Source organism: Sycon ciliatum, chromosome 1 (genome assembly GCF_964019385.1).
Source record: "Sycon ciliatum chromosome 1, ocSycCili1.1, whole genome shotgun sequence".
Lineage (NCBI taxonomy): Eukaryota > Metazoa > Porifera > Calcarea > Leucosolenida > Sycettidae > Sycon > Sycon ciliatum.
Window position 1 is genome coordinate 37,456,871 of NC_088643.1, and position 26,295 is coordinate 37,483,165.

General features: G+C 46.7%; 3 protein-coding genes across 4 annotated transcripts; 1 reads left to right on the forward strand and 2 right to left on the reverse strand.

Annotated features, from left to right (window-relative positions):
- Positions 1–813: 813 nt before the first annotated feature.
- On the reverse strand, positions 814–15,590 carry LOC135824302 (mucin-1-like). Of its 2 annotated transcripts, XM_065337042.1 has the most exons (11): positions 15,335–15,590; positions 12,644–12,792; positions 11,065–12,063; positions 10,503–10,575; positions 7,238–7,275; positions 5,762–5,920; positions 4,113–4,494; positions 3,969–4,058; positions 3,062–3,114; positions 2,318–2,495; positions 814–1,712 (listed from the first exon to the last, which is right to left on the reverse strand). In XM_065337042.1, exons 1-11 carry the CDS (start codon positions 15,360–15,362, stop codon positions 1,630–1,632), a joined length of 2,232 nt encoding a protein of 743 aa, XP_065193114.1. In that variant the 5' UTR covers positions 15,363–15,590; the 3' UTR covers positions 814–1,629. The 2 variants fall into 2 exon arrangements, with proteins under 2 accessions (XP_065193114.1, XP_065193109.1); XM_065337037.1 differs by having other exon boundaries at positions 3,969–4,494.
- Positions 15,591–18,695: 3,105 nt separating this feature from the next.
- LOC135824321 (polyisoprenoid diphosphate/phosphate phosphohydrolase PLPP6-like) lies at positions 18,696–20,469 on the reverse strand. The gene has a single exon (XM_065337057.1). It carries the CDS (start codon positions 20,332–20,334, stop codon positions 19,717–19,719), a length of 618 nt encoding a protein of 205 aa, XP_065193129.1. The 5' UTR covers positions 20,335–20,469; the 3' UTR covers positions 18,696–19,716.
- A 210-nt stretch (positions 20,470–20,679) lies between these two features.
- Positions 20,680–25,200, forward strand: LOC135824315 (signal peptidase complex subunit 2-like). The gene is made up of 6 exons (XM_065337050.1): positions 20,680–20,876; positions 20,970–21,047; positions 22,168–22,327; positions 22,837–22,931; positions 23,560–23,675; positions 24,765–25,200. Exons 1-6 carry the CDS (start codon positions 20,832–20,834, stop codon positions 24,877–24,879), a joined length of 609 nt encoding a protein of 202 aa, XP_065193122.1. The 5' UTR covers positions 20,680–20,831; the 3' UTR covers positions 24,880–25,200.
- The last annotated feature ends 1,095 nt before the right edge of the window (positions 25,201–26,295 follow it).

The window sequence follows — 26,295 nt, forward strand, 5'->3', positions numbered from 1 at the left end:
ATGCGTCATGTAAACGCGCCATTCATTTTGTGCACATGGCGGGTTGAAATCTGACCCGGGTCGAACTCAACCCGGGTTGAAACGCCTCATGTAAACACAGCCTAACACACGCTTTCCGCATCATTACCATAGTCTTACCACTCAAATACTTCCTTCAGGTAGTAAAGTTCCCCAGTTGGACTGGCATCTGGGAGGAGGGATAACATAACAGGGGTTTCTGCACCCTGGTCTGGAGTCAAAGGACCTTTGTGCGAAGACATGTCTGTTGCGACAAAACCAGGGCAGCAAGCATTGATGCAGATCTTGTCGCCTGGACGCTGACTAGCCATATCACGTGCCTGCGCTTTCGCTAGGGCTATCATCAGTGTCTTGGATACAGAATAGGCTGAATCGTGGGGCCAGTTCTTGGGTTTGCCTCCATCTCCAGCCTCCACGACCTCTGTGATAAAGGAATGGGCAAGCTCCACAAGTTCATCTTCCGCTAGACATGCACACGCACACCCACACCCCCACACACACACACACACATCCCAATGCATGACTACAGCACTGCCGGTCAACCTCGTAGCCTACAATAGGCCGTTCCTATTTTTATCAGTGTTATAGACATTGGTAGGCATTGGTATGCTGTCACGCAAGCCTGTTAGTGTTCGTTCTTCAGCACCCAACAGTACTGACTGTACTGACTGTGTATACAATACACAGGCATGCACACTAGCAGGTAAATGTAATACCAGTGGAAAGGGCATGCCCCCCCCCCCCCCCCCCCACACACACACACACACTTGTTCTTGCTACAATTGCCAGGCAAAATACAGTGCTATACTGTTATTTCAACTTATTCGCATAGTTCAGAGTGTGGAGTTGCTGTCAGAATCAGTATACGCTGTGATTTAGTGTAAGTAGGGCTCTTGTCGGAAACCAGAAAAGAGTGGTAGATCAAATCTCAAGATAAAAAAAGCCTTATAGTATACCGAAGCAGGAGAAAGTCACTCAAGCAACATATCTGCAAAATATGTATCAGTGCTCAGTAAAAAATTCCATTGAAAAGTGCTCAAAGACAATGCAGTTCAGAAGCGCATAATCAGTTTTCGGCTGAAGTGGCAAATCCTACAGCAAAATCACTCCATATTAAAAAATATGTATAATTATATCTGCAGGGTGACTGTGCGGGTGAAAATTCTTCCAAAAAATGACTTAGTCATTGGCTCTCCATCCGAGTCAATCCTAATTAAGTATTTCTAAGCTAGATCATGTGATCACCAGCATGGTTTGCTCTTCGGCATTGCCAAACGGCCATCACGCTGTTCATATGGTGCCAAGCGGCCACACGACAAGACAGTATGGACACTGGGGACTCTGATATAATTTATTGAGTTTCATCAGCTAAGTAAACACCAGTGCAATTCAAGTGGCAGTTGCTCAAGACGTGCTCAAGTTCGTGGACATGTCGATGCTCGTTATTTCTGACGTCACGCGAAAGTTCAGCTCACGTAATTTGGCTCGCGCGTCGAAAAACAACGCGAGTGACCTGCAGCTCACGTCGAAACACAGCAGACATGACTGCGCATATCCTGCGGAACCCAGTCATAACCGTCTGCGTGGGCACAATTCGAGTATTAGACTTGCTTAGGCGGCTGAAGTGAACCGTGCTCGAGGCATGGCTTCCAGTTGAAACGGCATGGCCAGGACATCGGCTTGACCATCAATAGCTACATAGAGAACAGACAAGAACTATGCTCAACACTCTGGATAGCACGGTACAGGAATAGATTCAAACAAGGGAAAGCCCCCTTCCGTGACCAATGAACCTATACAGTTCTTCATGTTGCTAATGTCACGAACGTTGTTTTACGCTACAGTGCAGTGCAGTGCCTGTCTCCTTGAAATAAGAATAGCCAGGCAGCTGGCTCATTGCAAACTGCGCCTTCATGTGAACGGGGCTATGATGTGTCTCGTGTCCTAGATCTGTGTGAGGCAGGGTGAGCAGCTCTACGGCCCTGTTCAGTGTCCTAGATCTGTGTGAGGCAGGGTGAGCAGCTCTACGGCCCTGTTGTCCTACACATTGCATGCAAACGTACCATGCACTTGCAAGTGGCCAGACGTTCTGTCCACATCAGTGTGTTGTGCATCACATATCTACATGCACATGCAGCGGCCCTGCAGCTTCAGCCCAAGAGACCAAGGTGAGCCATCTACTTGTGTGTAGCTTGCCATTACTGGTATTTACTGCCTCATCGACAGCAACACTCCATGTAAGACCCAGCTTGCCATTACTGCATTACCGACAGCAACACTCCATGTAAGACCACCTTACCTGCCTTCTCGTATTGGAATACGATTGCCTTTGAACCATCCTGAAAGCACACCGGATGGCCGTCTACACTGCTCCGAAAAGGAGGGGCTTCCAGGTTTCCCAGTGGCCTCTGATGGAGGAGGACGGTGGTCTTCATAGGTTTAATGTCACGGCAAGTACGATACATCACGGCCTTGCCCTGTAAAAGATGGTTCACATTCCATAATAAGATAATATTACAGTATATGCTTGTATAAGACAACAGTAGGTGGTTGTAACTTGAATAGAAGTAAAACACATGGAATCGAGTTATGAAGCAACTATCCACGACTGTTACAAGTTAACAAGCAGCCAGAAAGTGCGATAACATGGCACAAAACTGACAGGCTGCTGAGACATTCAATGACCTGAGACCTAGCTCTAACACATCTTCAGTGCGCAAACCAACTTCTACTTTGAACATGTGACAATTGTACATTGCGGGTAACAGCTGATCCAGAATTGCCATAGCTCTACTGGTGACGTCTGGCCACAAAATACTAACTCCCTAGCAACAGTCCCTAGCAACTTTAAACTACCGCAAGACATGTAAATATAACGAGGAAGTAAATCGAACATTTTAACTAGTGACATTATGAGTTTTGGACAATCGTTGAATCTGCAGCTCATTGTAACAACATGTTTTACAGTATCCGGCGTATGCACAGTTTCCTCGAAAGAATACCTCAACCAGATTATCATCAGACTGGATAAGCCAAAACTTACATCGTCAACGCCATGCTCCGGAAGAGTGTATGCCTTGCGGAATTTTGCTCCAGCTGAGGTGGCATGGGAAAAGGAAACAAGCAAATCTCATTAGACCCTACGTTCTACAGCACAATGTGGCCAGGGCTCAAAACAATGGGATACAGGTAGAATCCTTTTTAAGTCTATAAAAAAATTTAAAAAATTCGACGGGTTCGCGTACCGGGCAGGTCAAGAAAAAGGAGTCGTACAACTCCCTGGTCTAGAACCAACTTTCCGCTTCCGTGGGACGCCACCACTCCATGATCAGGCGTCAAATGCGGCTCCTAAACGGTGGGGGAGGATAGATCAGATCCACCAACCATAGGCCAAAGGCCTAAATCCCATTTGCCACATCCATGTTTTACTCATGCCAGGCCACGAGTTCCCAATTAACTGTGGGTCGCAGCACAGTTGGAAAAAATCCTTACGCTTCCAGGCAGGACTTGAACCTGGTCTTAAGTCTATATACCGTACTGGCAATATATGTTGCCGCAGTGAGGCCATGAAGCGTTACATTGGCACTTGTTTGCCGCACGCAGGGCGTTACATGCAAAGTCGCACAGGAGCCGTTACATTAGTTTCTATATTGCCGCAGTCCTTTTTTTGCTATTGCCGCATCACTTTTTTTGCTATTGCCGCATCATTTTTTTGCTTTTGCCGCATCATTTTTTCTTGTGCAGTGCAAACTGCAATGAAAAGATCGCCGCACCCCGCCGGACGCGCGTTACGAACTCAACGAAAATTTGTCGCACTAGCCTGGTCGCGCGTTACGCCGCACCCCCCTGCGTTACGCGTTACGCGGCAACATATATTGCCAGTACGGTACATACTACCATTCTCACTCCGATAGCAAATTCTAATAAAAAGCACACATAGCGTTACTTACAATAACTTGGCCAAGGCATCTGCAAAGTGCGACCATCCCAACCCGGTTCATCTCGGCCAGGCACCCTCGCTGTTGTACACTCTGATGCCATTGCACCCTCTGACGCCGTAGCATCCTCTGGGGCGCTTGCACCGTCTGCCATCGTTGCATCCTCTGGGGCTGTTTCACGCTCTGACGCCGTAGCATCCTCTGCGGCGCTGGCACCCATAGTGGTTGCGCCCTCTGCAGCTGTTATACCGTCACATGCAGGCTGACTTGCTCCGGACACAGGGTCCTGGGCATGAGCCTGTGATTGAGGTGAGTCCGCTGCTGTACCATCAGAATGCTCTGCTGGTCTGGAAGCTCCTGGATTTTCACGAACTTCTCTTTCGCCAGCAGGTTCCACAAAGTGTGTGGATGTACCTGCACCTGCTGGTTGTTGCGCCAGTGGTGGCGGTGCTGGTGAGTGTGAATGGCGGGATGTTCCAACTGAGCCTCGGAAAGTAGACCGGCGTGATGTACTTGCTGGCAGTGACCGCTCTGCTGGCTGCAGCATCACACAATGACACAATATTGTTTTAGTTAAAGAGATAAAAAGCCGGCAATTATTTGGCATACAATGAATGTAAAGAGCTACGTCAGTTGAGAGTGCCCTCACTGCAACCGTAGTTGCACATTGATTTGGCTGCAAAATGACTCTTAGGATGTTACCAAAAGTTCAGATTCATCTAATCACATAGAACTAGAAAGCACGCTTGGGCATGACGGGATCATAATTATTAATGATAGTTTTACATAGACCTCGGTCTTAACAGTTACCGGTAGGACCTACCGGTAGGACCATCATACACAGACGTGCTGCACGGCCTCTGTTCTAAAATTGACCCAAAACCTGGCCCTAAACTAGTGCTAAGGGGCTAATGTGAGTGCCAGATTTAATGATAGCTTGCATGCATGCAAGGAGTACACAAAATTTAGACGTGATCGTACAAGGCATATTGCGAAATACCATGGAAACAACCCATGGAAATCATGGAAACGGAGTATGGAATTTCGCGCTTCACTGCCATGGCAGACTAAGAAAGACATTAGGTTCTCACTATATGTGCCGTGGTCAAAATTCACTTTGGACATAGTTGCCAGTGCTGCCAGTGCTGTGACAGGAGCATGCACTGCCATTTTGACAATTGATAAAATTGTACATATGCAATGCACTGGACATATTAGGGAGGTTTCGCTCTACGGAATTACGTATGAAAATAACGTATGAACTGCACGGAATTTTCATACGTAAAAATCAGAGCTGTTGGGTTTCGCTCTACGTGATTTATCCACGACTGCTAAACATGCGTTGTGGCTTTGGAGACGCGTTGGCTGCATGCGCCCACTGCATGCACCATGAGCCGAAACCGCGTTTTCCATCTTATTTTGCACATGGTGTACGGTGTGTGTACCTTGTGTTTCGCGCGGCTTGAATGTTGCCACGGACAAATGCGGAAAAAAGCGAAAAAATATTTCAAAAAGTCCTACGGAGGACCCAACGTAGGAAAGAGCTTTCCTACGGAAATCCGTAGAGAGATTTACGTATGAAAGCTGCCCTCGCTCCCCGGCGCGTACGACATACGGATTTTCATACGTAATTACGTAGAGCGAAACCTTCCTAATCTTGCATTTTGCGCTATTTCTTTGCCTTACAAAGATCTCATCTCAACTTTTTTTTGAGAAAATTCTCAACCAAAACCACTTTCACGGAGTGATTTCTTGGGTCCTACTGGTAGGACAGCATGCAAGCTATCATTAAATCTGGCACTCACATTCAATCGTCCTCCAGCTTGAAAGGTGGCTGCCGCCGCCGCTGCTGCTGATGGTGATGGTGAGCCGCTGCGTTGTAACGAGGCCGGCAATGACTCTGACAATCCAAACAATGATGCCTCGGATCTCTCTGTTGAAGAGACTTCCGGCGCAGTCACACCCTGCAGATGTCGCATAGCGTGAGCAAGGAGCACGAGATAACACTGCTGCAGTAAGATATCGCTGCAGAGGCAATGGGAAATTGTGTACAATGTACCAAACTCGCTAGTGCCTCTGGGGAACTCTTTTTTTATTTTTTAAGTCCATCACAAACAGGGAAATATGTTGAATATTAAACTATTCAATATCATTCAATGCTGGGACACTTATGTCCTCCAGCATACACAAAAGCAAGAAGAACGAGTCTGAACAATCAGTATCTGCAAATTTGTACTGCTGAAAATAGAAGAGAAGCACGACTCCACTGAAAAGAATGTCTATAAGGCAAACCGAAAAAGTATTTTGTTTCAGCCCGCCTTCAACTTTCAGGTAACCCGGTTGACTGCGTTTTTGAGCACCGACTGAAATTTTGTTTGATGTGCACGCGATATTTACTTGCGTGGATGCATGATCTTTCGGGAACGTTCTTTGAGCAAAGTGCAGCATTTATAGTTTATACCCAAATTGTGTTTGTAGGGTCTGGCATCACGATCGTGAAGGGCTACCACATCACTTTATCTTTTTCAGCTGGTTGGCTATGGTCTGCAGATGTTTTTGACACCACCAGTATGCATAAATCATATCTGGAAATGAAAAGGAAACACGACCGACCGCTGAAATTCTGGCTATGTTACCCGAAACAAAGACATTATTCAGTTCGACATAAGAACTGTGATTTTGGTGACAAAAGCGCCAGTGCAACGACAAGGGCAAGAACACGAGCAAAGAAATACCAAGCTTGCACGTGTGGTTGATTACAAGCCAATATCGAAGAGGGGATTTATTCTTTCATTGCCCCCCGGAGGGGCACTATTCGAGACTGGGCACTAATGGCTAGAGTAGCGTGTAGATATGGCGGTCCATTACAGAAGTCAGAGCATAAACTATGTAGAGGCCACTACGTAGTACGATGCGGAGAGAGGAGGCAAATTTGAGCCAGCATGGAAGAACACAATTGAACATAATGTTGGAAATAGTCAAGTAGAATCACTGAATTAGTGTTCTAACAAGCCATGGGTATACACCAAGACTTTAGTATCAGTGCATTGGTGTCATGTGCGCTTGCCAGTATATCAGTGTACTGCATTACACAGGCGATAAACACCACCACTATAGAACACTATGCATCAGCACGTATGTTAGCAATCCTACTATGCACACGTAGAACTGCTTATGTCCCAGCTATATCCCCCCCCCCCCCCCCCTCCCCAAGCCAATCAGTGACTGTCCACTCACAACCAGAATGCATCCTAGGTAACTACTAATAACTCTCCACCAACCGGTTTCTTCCCGCCGACACCATTGCGTTGTGATCCCACTGCAGCATAACAAAACAATAATATGCAGTACACCAATACACCAATGCTCGCAGTATTTCATCAGCACGGCCTTAGCAGTGAGAGCAGCAAGAAACTGTACCGTATCAACTGCTTGTGCCGCATCCCTGCGCACCGTGACCGGACCCAGATGTCATTACGGCGGCAAATGAATAGACGTGTGGCCGTCTTCACAGCGAGCCCAGCACTACCCAGGGGACAACCAGTATAGCTGGCTTGGTCTAAGCTCAACCCTACACGATCAACAGACAAAGACTGTTAGTTGCGAGTAATCCGTGCAAATCCGAGCTCCAAGTAAAACTGAGACTGAGAGCTGAGAGCTGAGTCTTTCACTAAAGCCGCTGGCATGTTTTCTATATAGTTATGGACAGAGTTGGCCACATACGATCAGATTTTTTTAGCTCTTGTAAAACTCTTGTGCCTGGCAATGTAGCCGAACAAACACCCTCATCGCAGATGATGATGGTCTCAGATGGATATCGGCACCTGGGTGTAGCCGATCCTTGGAGAAAGCTAAGTGCAATGGAGTTCATGGCACGAAAAGCCGTTGTACTTGCAGCTCTGAATGATGTCCAACTCGCCAAGTATACAAATTGCCTGGAGCCACACAGGATTGGAGCCGAGCTAATCGCCAGGCGGCTGCATCTTCTAGCACTCAGTCTACCAATGCCCTACAAAGACATGCTAATCATATCAGCGGAGCTTCAGGACAATCAAGTCAGCCTGCTACGAGTAATCTTACACCTCCTAGCAACCCTGTACTTCCTAGCAATCCTCTACTTGATCAACAACCTGTATGTCCCCGTAAACAGGCACCTTCTCAGGATTGTCTTCTTGTTTTTTAAACCTGTACGTCCGCCGAGTCCTCCACCTCCTTCCAAACCTGCACGTCCGCACAGTAATCCTCCTCTTCTGCTCATGGTGTTGGTGGTCGCGTTCCAATTGCTGTGGCAGCACCTGCACACATTGGCACAATTCGGGACCAGGCGCCTAGCTACCCGAAGCTGCTGCGGGGGACAAATACTCTGGCACTGTTACCGCTGCAGCCAGGACAATTGTTTCTTTTTATTATGATTTTATTATGAAAGGTCCATGGACACCCTGTTTTTTATGCATAGAATGGTGGAGTGATGTCTCTTCTTCAATTTAGTATAGTTTTTAGGTAGGGTCACCAGGCATATAAGAGGTATTCTGGTGTATTTAGTGAGTGTACAATTTCTTGATTTTCGGCAAAAAAATGGTAAAAAAATTTGGTTTTTGACCCAAAGAAGCCTCCTGGAAGGAGGATACTAAGCATTTTCTTCATCATATGTTTGAGAACTACATTTGGAGGTATCTTGGCTACACAAGATAGACTGTGACGGATCTATGACGGATCTAGTGTATGTGGACAGCAGCGATGAGACGCAGTACAGCACGTCGGATACAGACTAGGAGGGAGATGATGTCGGAATGGCTAGAGAAGAGTGCAATAGCGGCTTCCTCGACGATGCCTGCAGTTGACTGCCAAGCACTAGTCAAGCGCGGAGAACGTGCATGCGATTTTTTCCCGCTCGGCAATGTCCACTGCCCTGCATGATGGTCTGTCGCTTACCCGGCAATACTACATGAAGAAAGGCATTATCAGTATCCTGTTGATACATTGTCAGATGGTGCGCAAGACCAGGAGACAAGGTAGAACGCACTGGCGCTGGACCGGCTGGTGTCCACACATTGCAATCAAGATGCACAAGCAAGGACATGCAGTCACTCTCTTGGAGAATGAGCAGATCAGATGCAGGGCGTATACGTGGAAATATTGGGACGCCGCTCACGAGATGGGTGCATTCTACCTGAGCCGCGACTATGAGCCAGTTGTGCAGCTACTGTGAGAGTACGTGACATGTATTCTCCACTGGAAGGCATGGACTAGTTGAGGCATGCACCACCTGATGCGCAAGAATGGACGTTCGGTTCAGATCGATAATGAGGACATCCGTGCTATTGTCGCGTACCAGTATGTGGCTGACTCTGTCCACAATCATGTAGACGACGCATCAGCGGCTAAAGTCAAGGACTCAGTCTCAGCTCTCAGTTTTACTTCGAGCTTGGATTCGCAGCGACCACTCACGACGTGAAACTAACAGTCTTTGTCTGTTGATCGTGCAGAGTTGAACTTAGACCAAGCCAGCTATAACCGGTTGGCCCCTAGGCCCTGGGTAGTGCTTAGCTTATCGTGAAGACAGCCACACACGTCTATTAAAGGGGAAGTTTACCCTTTTAATGAAAACGTCACAACCTGTAGCGAAAAAGCGCTGATTCCAATGATGAAGGTCCCAGGTTGATCGGAGCAGCCGTTCCCGGGTCACAAGTTATATCAGCTCGACGTACATCATGATAGTGTCATTAACTTGCCCAGACTAGGCCGGATGAATAACGTCAGAGACATAGACTTTGTATGGGTGTAGACGGGGAAGCAGCAGTATTTCGGCTCTGCATTGTCCCAAAGAAGTCAAATGTTTTTCAAACTTCGGTTTGGGACATATGGCACCCTACCGGTATCTCGACTGGAAAAAATTCTGGTAAGAAGTTCGTTGTTCCAGAGAAACAAGAAAGAAACTGGTTATTCCCCATCTACTCCTATACAAAGTCTATCTCTCTGACATGACAGCTCTGGCCTCTTCTTGGCAAGTTAATGACATCATCATGATGTCACCAAATTTAGTGAAAACATCACGCTGTTATAGCTCGGGAACGGCTGCTCCGATCACCCTGGGACCATCACCATTGAAATCAGTGCATTTTGTCTTACTTGAGTACACATTATGAAGTTTTCATTTTAGGGTGAACTTCCCCTCTAAATTTTCGCCGCTCGTATTAACTTCTGGGACCGGTGAGTCACTGTGCACAGGGATGCCACGACACTTGCTTAAACTTGCAGCCAAACTTGCAGCCAAAAGAAGCTTTCCCACAGCCAATTGTTCAAGCACTCACATCGCATACTTCATCCGCTATTACTTTCGAGGCATTCAACCAACAGCTCATACACAATGCAAGGTGACAGAGTTGAAACACACAGACAGATATGCATGAAACAGTGACATCGGTATGTATAATATGAGTGTGCATCTACATGTCCACATGCACACATACAGGAGTCATGAGCACACATGCACTGCCGCGTTGCAACACAGATGACATTGACAATCAGACCTGTAATGAGACTGACCTGGCAAGCGGTGGTATGCAGGAGCAAGCGACTTGCGCGTCACACCATCCCTTCCTCCCGGTGCAGGCGGTCCCTTAAAGACAAGAAGCAACCCGAATCCAAATCCAAATAAATGTTCTGGTACATGCAATCGGAATGCCATAGTTTGCCACATGGTGGCACTCCATTCGCATACAAGCCACAGAAAAACTTATGTTTACAAGAATGGACCACATCCGAACTTCAGTCAAAATTCATCAGCTCAGATCAGTATACCGAGCATAAAAGAACACCACATCGTACATTGGCAAAGCCAGTTCAAACTGCTGCCACTAAATGCTATACCGCTTGCAGATGATAAATGCCACGCTTATGGTACAAACCGACGACCGCAATATGCACCAGATTCACAAAGCCACTTGGCAAAAGCAGATGTACAACATCATGGAAGGGATCTGGCACTTTAATCTTGTGCTGCGTTTGCAAATTTGCAGAGAACTGGGCAAAGGAAACTCCAGTTATTAGGCGGGCCCAGGTGGTTACACACAAAACTAGGGGCCCCGGTTATTGCCGCATACATTACCTGTCCTTCTTCAAGTTGATATTGCATAGATGCTGCACCTACGGGTGCAGGCTGTCCCTGGGCACTTGTGCCAATGTGTGCAGGTGCTGCCATAGCAATTGGAACTTGACCACCAACACCATGAGCTGGAGGAGGAGGACTACCAGGAGGTGGACGATCGCGAGGAGGCGGAGAATTACGAGCACGTACAGGTTGCTGATCAAGTAGAGGATGACGAGAAAGCAAGGGATTGCGATGCGGTACAGGATTGCTAGGACAAGGAGGTGGACGATTACTCGTAGCAGACCGACTTGATTGTCCTGAAGCTACGCTGATGTGTCTAGCATGTCTTTGTAGGGCATTGGTAGACTGAGTGCTAGAAGATGCAGCAGCCTGGTGATTAGCAGCTACCCTGTCTCCCCTTATGCGTCCTGCATCCTCTTGGCTCAAGTGCTGCTCTTCATTGGTGGATTGTGCAGAGCTGTGATTTGCAGCTGCTGTAGAAGTGTCACCATTTTCAACTGGCGCATCATCTGCAGAAGCGATTCGAGAAACAGGACTGGAAGCAGCAGCAGCAGCACGGGACTGTTTATCAATGCTGGACGAGGATGGGCTTATGCCGGGTACAACCAACTCTGCTGTTGAATAGGCACGGTCGGTTCGAATACGATCATTGCTACCGCAAGCAGATCTGTCTTGCATGTTGGTTTCAGAACCGAAGAAAGCGGGAGACACGCGATTTTCGCAATTCAGGGAACCAGTGTCAATCCCAGCTGCCTGTTCAGCTTGAAAGTTGCCAATCGCTTGCATGTCAGAGCCCGGCTGTACAATGGTGCGACGGCGACCCAATGCATGCTGCCCTTCACCTGTCTGGCATGCAAGGAGACCATGATTGCCCCTTGCCCTCCAGTTCCGTCCAGCCTCTTCGTCTCCAATTTGATTCTGAGATGCTGTACGTGCCTGTCTGTGTCTTTCACGTACTTCTTGTAATGCCTGCAGCTGACCAATACCATTATCCGCCTGTACGTGAACAAACATACAGAACAGCAATACGTTGAAATATGGGGTAATGGCCTGTTTGTATTCTCTCTATATCTGCCTCATGCTACTCCCCAGAGGCATACGCACGGACCCCATTTCAATTTCCAGCCTTGTAGAGCATCCTTCCAGTCACCAACAAACACTTTAAGGAACATTACAAGCCACCATCCACGCACTGTGGGTATGTCAACCAGTGCAGTTTGTACCAAAAAGTGGCATGTGAACATTGTACGCCAGTGATTACCAGAGCCGTGGCACAGACTGTGTCAAGTGGTAAATTTGGTCGGCACACCAACACACCCTTCTCGGTTTCTTTGCGTGACTGTTCCGCAACGCACGAGGCAAAAGAATTGCAAATACAAATGAAATAGATTCAAAGGATGAAGGATATATTTGCAAGTTCTTGTGGCTTCATCAAAGTCGAAAAAGTACAGTGAACCTTGGTCAACTTCTGCCACAACGACCCGCTGTGATTATATGCGACAAGCATCTTGTTACAAGTGGCTTATGGCGCACGTCGCATTGCAGAATGTGATATTGTGAATAGTGCGTTACATACCGAAGTTGGCTGTGCAATAGGACCACGCTCCGTCATAGTCCCTTGTCTGTGAATCCGGTCTTGCACAGGACCTGCCAAGAATGCCTCGCACGGTGCTGCTGCACCTTCAAAGGCTGCATGTCCCCATGGGATACCAAGCTGCATGATACCTGGAAGAGAGGACAGACAGACTCAGCACCTGATATACATGTAGTAACGAACCTAGTCTGGGATACAATGATACCAACACCTCCCCGGCTCACAACCAGAGGCGTAGGAGGGGGCTTGGGAACTGGTACGGCCAAAGGTCGGAGCTGGCTGTGAAGGGGGGGGGGGGGGGGGTGCGGGGTCCTCCCCTGGAAAATTTTGTAAAAAAGACAAAATCCTGTTCTGGGTACTTTCGGCACATCTTTTACTAATTTTTAGTCATAGAATGTTATGGTTCACGTGCAGAAAACTAGTTGCCGTGAACCAAGTGTACCTAATAGTCGTGTTGAGTCGAGTATGATTCAAACTCAAACAAAATCCAAAGATCTGACGGGTCCCGATTTTTTAATTACGGTTTTGCACGTTCCAGACGGACCACACTTTTCGAAAAGTGATACGGCCATGGTCGTACCAGTCGTAGCGGGTGCTATGTCCACGTTGTGCCTTGCCTTTGCAGAGCATGGGTTCGGTGCTAACAAAATAGAGTAAGTATTGACTGCAGTAAATCAAGCATGTATGTAACCGGACCTGCAAAGAATTGTATAGACCACATTTAATACTACGGAGGTTTAGCATCACGAATTTCGCGTTCGAGTTCGCAAACACTTTTTCGGTTCGCGAACTGGATTGTGAACTTTCGCATTTTTCGTTCGGAAAAGTAGTCGAAACACGAATCGCGGATTCGTGTCAGGACAGTCATAAATTTACTATGCTGTACAGTCTGTACACAATCATGTACGGCCCAGATTTAAGAACAATTCAGGCTAGATTTTCAGATTTAAGAACAATTCAGGCTAGATTTTCAGGTTTAAGAACACATGTACCAATTTCTACATGTTTTCCATGTGCCTGTGTGATGCTCTTCATGATCGAGGAAGAAGAACAAAACGACTAACATTTCAACATTTTTAGAACAATGCTAGGCGGTGCCTTGAGCCCCTGCGTTCTTCGGCACCCGATCTTCAGGCTGTATCTTACACCGAGTATGAAGACTGGCATGACTGGGCCAAGCAGTAACTTTTTTTTTGTCCCAAACCTCCTCAAAGACTTTAATAGGTGGCTTCATATTATTAATTTTTTGTTCGCTAAAGTAGTTGGCCTGACTGATTTGTGACAACCCTGTGAAGCTTGTCATGATGTTGTCATACACAATTAGACATGACGTCATGTCAGTGCCAAGTTGAGAGCACACTCTTGCTCGCTGTCAGTGTCACAACATGCACTGTGGCTAGGCATGCTCCAGTGTCTTCACGTCCTACAACTGTACTCCTTAGCCATAGTACAGTTTCAACTAGTAGCAGTCATGGACTGAAGGCTCCAATGATACTTGCAATGGTGATCAAGCCCAGCATTTCTACATTATATACAACTGTATAGCCGGTGGTAACGCGCACGTGCAAACTTTACTTTTACACAACATTGTACATTCACCCAAAATTGAGGTGAAAGGCGATCAAACAATCCACTCTGTACTTTCCGACTTGCTTGCAAAGTAGATACACTATGGCCGGCTTGAAACTGACAGTTGTCCACCCTTCTTCATGACGATAAAAGAAAATACTCCAATTAAAACCAACAAAATATAATTATGGCATGCATGTATCTGTGGCAATTTTCCATCATGCTTGCACACCGCATTGCATGTCTGCCTCGTTGCTCAGCATACAATGCATAATGATACCCTGGATGCATTACACCATGTTGCATATTATGCAGACACGGAGACTCTCTCGATTTATTTTAGCCGTTTTAGGCTAGCGGCCGGCTGTGGGGAATCTATAAAGATACTCATTTGTACAAATACAAACACCCCCTATCTGCTCCGGGGGTCAATCGCCAGTCAATGAACATGTTAACTGTTACTTGATTTCTTTCCCGTGTTCATGTAATTGTTACACGGTTGCGATGAACACGGGAAGGAAATCAACATTCACTGAGAAGCAGAAATGCCAGATAATCAGCTTGTGTTATCCGGATCCCTACAAGCAAAGGTACAGGACCAGTGACTACGAACCAGAGTGTACTGTAGTTGCAGGGGCATCGGAAGGTATTACTATTAGTGAGTTTCTGCTACACTGAACTACGTACCAAACTCCGTGTCAACTGCAGTGAAGTCTGACACGGATTTTTCGTACGTTGCGCCGGTTCTGCTGTGCGTAGCATGCTCACACAGAAACGGTATGAAAAAATTCGTGTGAAACTAATACTCGATCCCGTACGGCCGCGGCGAGGCTTCCATACGTACTTTGGTACGTTTTCAAGTACCGTGGGGCAGAAACTCACTGTTTCTGGTTGGTACGGTCCAAACTCACTGTTTCTGGTTGGTACGGTCAACCACCTGAAGCACTTGTGGGGTTGGGGTGGTTACTCTGAAAAATTTCGAAGTGTAGAGCCCAAATCAGAGCATTTCATTGATTCACGGGGTACCTGGGGCAAAAAGTGATGCAGTCAATAACGTAGTGACCGTAGCGTGCCCGACAGTCAGAATGCACACAAACTACATACCTGTGCGTGAGGGTGGGTGGCTTTCCATCTTTGGTCGCTATATAATAGCCTATTGCCGGTATCCAGAAATGTCTGCAAGGCGTTCCAAGCTAGCTACTCAGTAGCCAGTGGTAGCTGAGCATAAGCCTGTTTGGCTGAATTGAGGCGACGTCTGCCGCTGGTAAAATGAAACACGGTGTCCTCTAATGACAGCTAATTATTTTAGCTAGGAAACTTCGAAAGGCCTGCAAGCAGAGCTAGAGGTGAACAGAACAAACTACTTACTACTACTACGACTGCTTATAAATTTTGACTGCTTGTGGGTTGCGCGGTTGAACGGTGCCTAGTGCATGCAGCTAGCGGGAACGGAGTTGAGACGGAGAGCGGCACTGGCACTGGGCATGCATGGGCCGCAGTACAGAGACAGTTTTCCCGCGTCTGAGCTAATGGATCACGTGTGGCTCTAGGTAGGGATCTCAGCGCGTGCATGCACTGCGCATGCAGTTCGCGCATGCAGCCAAACGCGCATCAGAAGTGGCCTTGAATAGCGACTGCTTATATAAATTTTGACTGCTTATGGGTTGCGCGGTTGAACGGTGCCTAGTGCAGTGCAGCATGGTCACTGTGGTGATGGTGCAACGGTTGTGCAATCATAAAACCGGGATTCATGAGGTAATCGTTCTGGAATTTGAAATACCGACTGTTTGTCGTGTTTGTCGTGATAAATCTAATAATTATTGACTTCGTACTTGGTCAATGGGAAATAAAAGCCGAGTAAAAGACCGAGGCGAATACTCAGTCAATATTAGATACGTGTCGCGGTACATGTACATGATTGTTCACTGTAATCATGGTAATGGCCAGGCATGAGAATTTAGTCAGGAATGCCGCAGTGTGTAGTCTTTATACTTTTATAGCAAGAGTAAAACAGCACTTGCCACCGTGGGCGGGGGGGACTTGCCGGCACGAGTGATATTGATGTATGAGGCTTTGCTCGCTGAGAAGCCCTCCGGTTTCAACGGTTGGCGACAAGTTCTTCTGATCTGTCGGTTTGTACAATTTACCTCCACACGAACACGAGCAGCTTACGCTTGCAGAGTTTCGTGAAGCGATCAGCAGAGGTTGGATGGCTGTGTGGGGTGGGTTCCAGTCAATGGCCCGTATAGCTCGGTGCTGCAGTGTTCGCAGGCGGTCTAACTGGCGGCCAAGTAGCCTGGCAAAGAATGCGGTTGACCCATAAAGCAAGTCAGGCATGATCACCCCCTGAACGAACAAGCGTCTCACTAGCATCCATGATCCTCCCTCCCTCCTTACCACAATGTGATGTTAGTTTTTAAAGAAGAGAAACAGTGATATGCACACCACACACACACACACACACACACACACACACACACACACACACACACACACACACACACACACACACACACACACACACACACACACACACACACACACACACACACACACACACACACACACACACACACACACACACACACACACACACACACACACACACACACACACACACACACACACACACACACACACACACACACACACACACACACACACACACACACACACACACACACACACACACACACACACACACACACACACACACACACACACACACACACACACACACACACACACACACACACACACACACACACACACAGTGACACACACACACACACACACAGTGACACACAGTGACATACACACACACACACACACACACACACACACACACACACACACACACACACACACACACACACACACACACACAAGGACAGTATGTATAGGCATTTTAACGAACGGTCTTTTCCTGTTAGCTCTGTTTGTCCAGAGTACATGAGATACAACGTCCTTCTTGTTGTTTTTCCTTCTACATGTAGCTGCTTGCAGCATGGTAAACGACAGTATCATGGCCTTTTCAGATGTTCATTGTACCTACATTGTATTTGTAGTATCTCCCGGGATCAGTATTTCCACTTGAAATAATATTCACCAAAATGCCTCATTCTTAGCATTCTTTTATTCGCTTCCATGTGATTGGGCGTATTGCCCGTTCGGTATTGCGAATTCCAATAAAAGAACAACAACAACATGTTATCTCTCACTCTCCTTCTCTCACGACCATCTACCCATTGCCCTCGTTCCTCACTATTATTCATTCCCCCTCCTCATGGTTTTAATACTGCATTAAAAAAATGCAATACTACTACTTTTCTAATTGTCCGCAAACTCCAACGCAGTCACTTATAGAATCATGTATTACACATTTAGGAAACTTGGCTCAACTCCAAACACGGTCTCTTCACTGCGATTCAAAATCAAATTAACATTACACCAAATCTTCCGGCCTGGCCCATCATCAGGATAATGGATCTCCATTATCCTCCGGATGATGGGCCAGGCCTGGAAATTTGGTGTACTCGTAGTACACCATTTTTGAGAAGTGAAGTTTCTGGTAATACTAATAGCGGGTGGTACATGATGTCCTACAGGCTAGGCTACAGCTCTACGAACTATACAATCAAGAGTTATGAATTCTTCATACAATGTACATTGTACATGTAGATCTAACCGATGCGACTGTGCAAGTCTATCCAGCCATGCTTTACGGTAAACATTGTATCGCAATACATGTACTAGCCGAATACTCACACATCCACATGAACCCAAGGACAACAGTGGACAAGGAGTCAAGGACAACAACAGTTTGTCACATCTCCAATTTTCATCATGCCCTGTTACCATGGTTATCATGGTTACTGAGATACATAGTAGTAACATGTATGTTGTCTGTTGCAAAAGAAGGATCACCGAGCGGGATTCGAATCCAGACCCCCACCCCCCACACACACCATCCCTTCTTTCCGGTACTGTGACCCACCAATGCTACCGGGGATCCCCCCCCCCCCCCCCACACACACAATCACACGGTGACACCTGTGCCGTGGCACCTTCTTGATCACTGCTCCCCCCCCCCCCCCCCCCACACACACACAGCCTCTGTCCTGAAAAGACGGGGGGGGGGGGGGGGGGGGGGCGTTCGAATCAGGCTGCCTGTGGATCCTTCTTTTGCAACATCTTCACGCACTGTTAAATGTCTCTTTTCTTCAGTTTGCAGCAAGAACCCCTGCAGCCCCTGGCAAGATTCTAGGCCAGAAAAGAAAGTGAACCATAGCAATCCACATCCTAAACTGGAGAAGAGAACTGTTCTGTGACAAACTGCTAGCGAGTACAAAACACTCAGTGTCACCGTCAGTATCACTAACCCATGCTATGTGCACTTGCTCCCTGGGATCTTTTTCTCCTAGCGAAGAGCTTCAAACTTGAAGCACCCAAGTTTGAACATCGCTTCGGCATACGTACGCGAATGCATTGCTCCGGCACATAAAACAGGATGAGACAAAAAAATGAAGAGAAAAAGGTTAGATTTGTGCACATATCTCGTTTATGAAAAGGCCATCACCATAAGCTACACGTTCATTCCATTCAATTTACTTTGGGGGTTCTGAAAATGGAGGACTTAAGATTGCAACAAAGTTGAGTGCCCGTTGTAAATTTCTACTACGTGCATGAAGATAGAAGCATTGCTTTTATTGTGCAGCAAGGAATGACCACAAGTAGCTTCTACAAATAAATAGGACGGCATTCAGGGATAGAAACACAACTAATTACTTGCAAGACAACCAGGAAGTGTCAGGAAAGCAGTCAACATGCCGCAAGCCAAGGAAAGATGCTGGTCAAATCAGTCGTGGACAAAACTGGAGTGTCTCATTGAAAACTTGCCAAAAGGTTTGGAGTTCATTGAATTTATGTGTAACAATGACACTAAGGTGTTTGTTGGCACAGCTGTCCCCTTTCCTGGCCAAGACTCAGTCTGATAGGGAATAGAGCTTGGCTGGATCTGGCAAGCTCCCATTACACCAGTGCCACCCTTGAGTTGCTCAGCGATAATGAAATGGTGAGATCTTGTTTGTAGAGAAGTGTGACAAACCACCGAACGTTACACAACTTCACCCTATCGAGAATCTTTGGAGCATTATGAAGGGCAGTCGATAGTGGGTGATTGCCACAACTGAGATGATGTTCTAAAAATGGATCAAGAAAAGCCTCTGTGAACTGGATTCAGCGGTCCTCCAGAGCATGATGTCAACCGTCATTGCCAAGACAAAAGCGCAAAAAGCGGCGGATACATCTCCAATATGCCTCCAGTGACTTGTCGGACATGATTTACATACAAAGCGTAGATAGTTTGAAATGATTTGAGTCAACTGTACGTATACGTATATCTGAAACGTAAAATGCAATTTGAATTCTGTTCGCTTTCTGTCACATCCTGTCAGTCATCCAGTTACTCTGTCTGCGCTGATTGGTCATGTCCACATTGGCAAGAAGAAATCCGTGATGCCTACTGTGATCAGCCAATGGCGTGATATCATGGCTTCCAGATACCCTAGTGGAACTGCCACTACCACATCCAGTAAGTGGTGACGCCCGATAAGCACCCGTGACGCACACAGACATACCGCCCACACAGCCAGCCATACTAGGGTGTTTGTCGTGACGTATCCCGCGCAGAATGCGACAATCAACACAGCTCTAGTAGCATGACCAGATGGAAAGGCATTATTACGATCCACTGCTATGGACAACAGTCTATGTTTCACATCATATGGCGGTCGCGGCCGTGCGGCTACCGCCTTCACTAAACAGATCACCAATAAATCCAAAATCAATCCAAGCAGAAAGTTGACTGCTAGGGCCTTGTCCACATCACTGCGTGCCGTCTTCAATGCGTAAATACCGAGCACAATCCAGGGTACACCATGTCCTGAGTATTCTAGGGCTAAACCCATCCATCTCTTCACACTTGTCAACGTAGCTGGAACAAACTCCAGTGCTATCCATCTGGAAATCCGACAGTCAGCAGCCACTAAATCATGCCAAGCCCCCTGGCCTTTCCCTGACCATCTCTCAGCCTTCGTGGTCATGACGCTCTCCTTGTCTACTACGCAATGCAAATGAGACAAGCGTAGATCTACGACTAAAATGCAACTATGAGTAAAATCAGGGAGTTGACGACTCCCTGAGTAAAATAGTAAAAATAATAGCTTTTGATTCAAATAAAAATCTGATACTGTATTTTGAATTTTATGTAGACGTGCGTACACAGCATCTTGTGCATGTGACGTCGACGTGACAAACGAACGAGTGCATGACCAGTGCAGTGTGATGACTGATGAGTGATGACTCGACTGACCACCCGACAAATCTGCACTGTTATGTACAGTCAGTGTATGTACCGGTATACCGCTAGCATCTGTGCCTGTGGTGTATGTAGTGGAATAATAATTGAAAGTTGTTGTTTATTGCATGCAATGCGAATGCTTGTATTTTACACAGCAGTAGAATAGTTTGCCCGAGGCCAGAGTCACTGATTAGTAACTTTCTTCGAGGATTTTCCATATCTGTTGCTGATTTAGAGAAAATGAAATCCAAGAGATCTCAGGCAAAGGGAGAGGCACCACCAAAGGTGTGCTGTGTGGATGCGATTGATTTGTGAAAAATGAACCCAGAATTAATATTTCGTGGGATACGCATTCCTCCTGCTGTGTTTGCTACCCAGGAGGAAGATACTACTATAGAGATAGATCGATGGGACTCTTCAGCTGTGCGGAATTTACTTGATGACACCGCCAGAAAGGTGAGCATTGAGGGACTGGAATATCCATGTCCATTGAAATATTCAATGTGTAAATTATGCCAAGAATGCATACTTGTAACCCACCAAGGAGTTACATGTACTCGATCTGTAGATAGTACTTTTTCATCTGCTGTGGCTCATGGCTGTGGCTCATGGCTGTGGCTCATGGCTGTGGCTCATGGCTGTGGCTCATCTGCTGTGGCTCATGGCTGTGGCTCATGGCTGTGGCTCATGGCTGTGGCTCATGGATAGCTATGCGATTCACACAGCAGAAAAGGTTTTTCATCATGGTTATAGCCTATATAGGCACGCAGCGACACTCTGCCAATAGTACATGACTGTATTGACGCGGAAAACATCTGACCTGTGGAGCAACCTGCGCAATCGGTGATTTGACGGACATTGAGTCTCATATGCATAATAGATAAGGCTGTAAAGTGGTGGCTGACACACTCATAGCGACCTGCATGTGACAAACAATCATCGCGTTCTTTTTTATCGTACGTTCCGGTCAGCACCATGATGCATTTGTGTGGAGAAAGGGATATCAGCTTCAACTTTTTGGTTGGCTTGTCGTCATTGTTGGGTCCTTGCATTGAATGGGTTCATATAATTTTGGACAACAGTTTTCCAGTCTGTCCAATCTTGCGACCATTCCAAAGCAGGACACCCATATAATGATGTCTGGTAAGGCAATTGTCTCCTATGTAAATGTATACAAATGTTTTGGTCCAAAGCAGGACGATTGGACCGCCTGCTTTTCTTTTCTAATCCACAACTCGGCCACAAATGTGGCTGCCCGTGGGCACGACCATGCATGGCAAAGCCGAGGTCCAGTGGCCAATAATGTGTGTACGCGCGTGCATGTGTATGCGTGTGTGCACGCATGCGTTGTTCACATACTTCGAAGTACATGTATAGCATGTGATCATGTAATCAGGTTTGAGCACAGTTCAGGTTGTGAAGCCAAGCGCTATTCCCATACCATTGTACGCATTGTATAAAGATGTTCGTAGACGCGGACACAGCAAGTAAAGCGGTGGTCCCCGAGCACAAGTTCTCCTGTCATGTACATGTGTTCAACAGATGGTGTGCTCATCGTTGTCTGTCTCTTTGTTAGGTTTTGACTGAGGACCTCGGTGTAACAGAAGACTATAGGAATGTCGACATTCGCCTCGGTTTAGCGTGTGCAGGCTGCGGTGCGGCAGGGTTTGCCCTTGTCTTTGACTACTTCATCCCATACCCAGCCTCGCATGCTGTTCTGATTTCATGCGTCACTTCATATCCTCCTCACGGTGTCATTGTGTGCTGTTGAGTGATGTCATTGTGTGCTGTTGAGTGATGTCTGTGAACATGATAATTATGTATACAGTACTCTGCTACAGTGTAACAGACGGATCCAATTTGGAATAAGAATTCGCATAGCTTTCTCTAAGGATGAGCATATGTGCATGTGTGTTTGTGCGTGCATGCACAGGTGTGTGTGTGTGTATGTGTGTGTTTGTGTGCTTGCATGGTTTGTCTTCAATGGCCGTTTAGCCTTTGTAAATTTGGTCATCAATTTGGAGCATGCTTTCTGAGGTTCGGGAAACCTTTATGATTGACATGCAGTTTGAAGTATGACTGACTTACATCCTCTATCTTGTTAACCTCAGAACCTCCCAGTCTGGTATTTGTATGGGGGTGGGGTGGATTACTGTTGGTGTCTAGTCTGGTATTGGCATGTATATGCTGGTATGTTAGTATAATTATACCGTGTGTATTCCTTGACCACACTGGTCTCTCTATACGTATTTCGTGCTGATGGGTATCCTCAGTCTCTTCTACATGTTTGTTCAGAAAAACAACTTCTTCTTCGGATCATCAGTTGACACTGACAAGAAGGTATCGTTTGAATCATTTCAATGCGCTCCGTGCTCCTCTGTATTCTTACTCCGTCTTATGCTCGCAATGGCCGCTGGTCCGCGGAGGTCTCTGGTCTTTCGTGTATTGTACTGTAGCGGACATGGACATCCAGTCGATTGACCGGGGCCGGCGCCCTCAGCGCTTACAGAACGCTGTGTGTAGTGCACATGTTGATCCGATGCCACCAGCGCACTGCAGCGCATAAATGCATGTGTGCACCACTTAATAATAATAACCTTATCCACGGCTGCATTGCCAGCGCCCTGGGGCCACTAGACGTGCGACCGGATTTCCATGTCCACGACAGTAGCTTTTCTTGTGTACGTGTATGCATTAAACGTGCCAAGGTGGCCACTCTGATAGGGCAACCACCTGTCCTAGAAGACCACTAGCAGTTAAAAAGAGGACAAAGGGATGCTATTTCCAGTCCAATGACCCTGGATAAGAAGCCCGCCTGTACACGGGGACCACATTCGTAAGGTTTCTTGAGCAGTCACCCAAGACAGGTTTCACTGTATTTTGCTGGGAGTGAACACTATCTCAACAGATTTGGATGCTGTCCTTTCAACTCCTTTATGTCCTGTTGCTTTGTTGTGTTCCTTTCTAGACGGTTCACCAATGGCGGCTCATGTCAGATCTGCGACGCTTCAGTCCAGACTACATGCTATCTATGGCTTTCCGGAATGGTCATACAGGTTCGGAGACTGTTGAGAGCCTTGAGAAGTAAGTGGCCAGGGGTCTTTGCATCACTGTTGTCCTTTCCAGAGGAGATAATTGTGTAGTTACCTTCACTCACTGGCCGATGAATATTCAGGTTTGTCACATGACGTCTCCACTGCAAGACTGCCAGTAAGTTTCAGGCAGCAAAACTCATCACCACGGAAGCTGAGGTGAAAATTTGCACACTTGACGTTTCGTTGCAGCGAGAGAACTGAAAGGAGACAAAATGGTTGTAATAAATTTCACGGCTCGCACGAGTGTTCGTTACATTGACTTTTCTGCATCGATAGGAATGCCACAGCCATTTTGATCAATGCATAGTTGCAGCTCCTAAAGTGGCGGGAGCAATTTTGAACGTGAGATCTCACTGCCAAAGTGGCGCTCCTCACGTTGCAACGTGAGATTTCAATGCGACAGAGGGCCAACTCACGGTGAAACAAAGCGATTCAACGCACGTTTTCTTCTCACGTTCGAAATTGAAAAACGTGACGCGTAAACTCTCTCATATTGAAGGAGGTCCCCACCTTATACTACTGTGTTTTCTTTGGGCGTTCATTAGGAATACCCAAAGCGTGAATAGCAAATTATGACCCGCCTCTGTGGATGTTGTGTGCTTTCAAGTGCAAGTATCGAAAGGTCACAGCGTAGATACGCACAGTTCACAAACATGGTACACATAAGGAGTATTGGTATCCAATCCTCATTCATTTTTAAATTTTGCCAGCACCTTTTGAACCTTGACTGTGAACCTTGACTGTGATGAGTACGAGTTTTGTCATGAGACAGATAAAAGTTGTATGGAACACATGTACTACGTATGCAGGACTGCAGGGGCTGCAGACTGCATGTGCAGTCCCTTATGCCAAGTGTCGGATTTCTTGCCACACTGTAGTAGTAAATTACTTGCAGCTGAGAGATTAGTATCATTACTTGGGAATAAAGCTTCATGACCTGTTCTAGAGTTTTAGGTGTTCAGTCAGTTGTACAGATGGTAGCTTTGTGCTTGGACATGCTGTTGTCTGATCATGTACATGTACAATGTATGGTTTGTTTGCTGTGCATGTGCTGTGTGCTATGTGTTACCACCACTAGGTCTGTTGCTCTTTACTTTGATCACTATGGGATTTTTAACGAGTCACTCTACTCAGATGATGTGCGCAAGCTGAGGGATGAGCTCGTACGTGCTAACGGCAAAAAGCAACAATAGAGCCTCGACCGATCTTGGAGCAGCTATGCCTTCACTTCGTCTTACCCAATTAATTTACCCGGCACTGGCTTGTAATTTAGCAAACTGTTATTCTGCCTGGAGGCAATCATATTCACCACTGACTAGGATTTTTTCACTTCATGAGCGTACTTCTGAACTACTTCATGTATAGCCCTGTGCCAGCTGCTGTTAGTAGTGCCTTGCAGTGTTGTCTGGGGCCGAGCTTTCAGCTTCATGACAGGATACCGTTCAAAGGCGTTATACCGTTCCTTTTGCACTCATACGTGTATCCGCAGTTTTACTTGTAACATGTTTACTTCCTAGTACTGGCCTTGGTTGTGTGGAGAAGAGAGGGTATGTGTCAGTGGCTGGATTGTAGATATGTGCACCGGTGGTTCTCGCTGTGCTGGAGTAGATGCAGTCACTTAACTGTGAATATGCACCATGGTGAAAGTACAGTAAACTGACCTGGTGTAAGCGACCACCCCATGGCCCACGGTGCAAGCAAAAGCGGTCATTAAAGCCAGGTGGTCTTTAGAACCAGGTCCCACAGTGTCTGTGTAGAACTGTCCGTGCATGGAAAAAAAGAGCAGGTGGTCGCTAAACCCAGAGGTGGCTTACACCAGGCTTCACTGTAGTTCAGCTCTTACATCCAGTTTGTCTTGACTTTTGCATGGGAGTGTATGCATGGTATGTCAACACCAAGGTCAAGGACCTGTGCGGCTGTGGCATCTAACAAGACAGCGACTGCAAGAGGTAGCAGTACCGGTGTGCAGGTGAACATGCCGCTATGCTACTACGGTACTGCTAGCACATACTAACCAAACGATCACGAGCAGCCCGTGTAGCAAATAACAACCTACAAGAGAACTGCACCTCGGGGCCCTCGCGCCATCGCTATGCTGACCCTGCTCTGTATGACCAAGGTCAAGGAGTCGTATTTTACGACTCCCTGGTATCCCTTTCCAGATAGCGGGCCTCACCATAGCAACCATCAATTTTGAATCTTGGTGGGCAAGAGCACAGAGAGAAATGCAAATGTTGTTGTAGTTTTGTCTAAAATTGTCTACATCTGCTAGTGTTTTTGGTTGTGGTCGAAGTAAGTAATGCATGTAGTTAGTTGGCCATGGTTGCAACTAATTACTTGCTGCGTGATCATGGTACCGTTGATAGGGTGTACCAACATGGAGTCGTTGGATTCTGTCCCTCCAGGAAATCGCGATTCCACGGATGCAACAAATTTCGCGATTTTGGCCCAAACCCGCGATTATCAGCAAAATCCGCGATTTCCCGCGTTTTTTTGTTGTTTTCTGCACTATATCTCACATTTTTATGCACTTTTCCTGCAGTTCTTTCCATGATCCTGTAGGTTAATTGCACAGTACGACTCCCGAGTAGATATACATGTACAATGCA

Excerpts from the sequence above, each read along its gene's own strand:
- LOC135824302 (XM_065337037.1), bottom strand. The coding sequence starts at position 15,362 with ATGGAAAGCCACCCACCCTCACGCACAG. Across the intron at positions 12,793-15,334 it reads CCACCCACCCTCACGCACAG|GTATCATGCAGCTTGGTATC; the intron begins GTATGTAGTTTG and ends CCTCTCTTCCAG. Across the intron at positions 4,495-5,761 it reads AAGCTGGAGGACGATTGAAT|CCAGCAGAGCGGTCACTGCC; the intron begins GTGAGTGCCAGA and ends GTGATGCTGCAG.
- LOC135824321 (XM_065337057.1), bottom strand. The coding sequence starts at position 20,334 with ATGACCACGAAGGCTGAGAGATGGTCAGGGAAAGGCCAGGGGGCTTGG.
- LOC135824315 (XM_065337050.1), top strand. The coding sequence starts at position 20,832 with ATGAAATCCAAGAGATCTCAGGCAAAGGGAGAGGCACCACCAAAG. Across the intron at positions 20,877-20,969 it reads AGGGAGAGGCACCACCAAAG|GAGGAAGATACTACTATAGA; the intron begins GTGTGCTGTGTG and ends TTTGCTACCCAG. Across the intron at positions 23,676-24,764 it reads ACTGTTGAGAGCCTTGAGAA|GTCTGTTGCTCTTTACTTTG; the intron begins GTAAGTGGCCAG and ends TACCACCACTAG.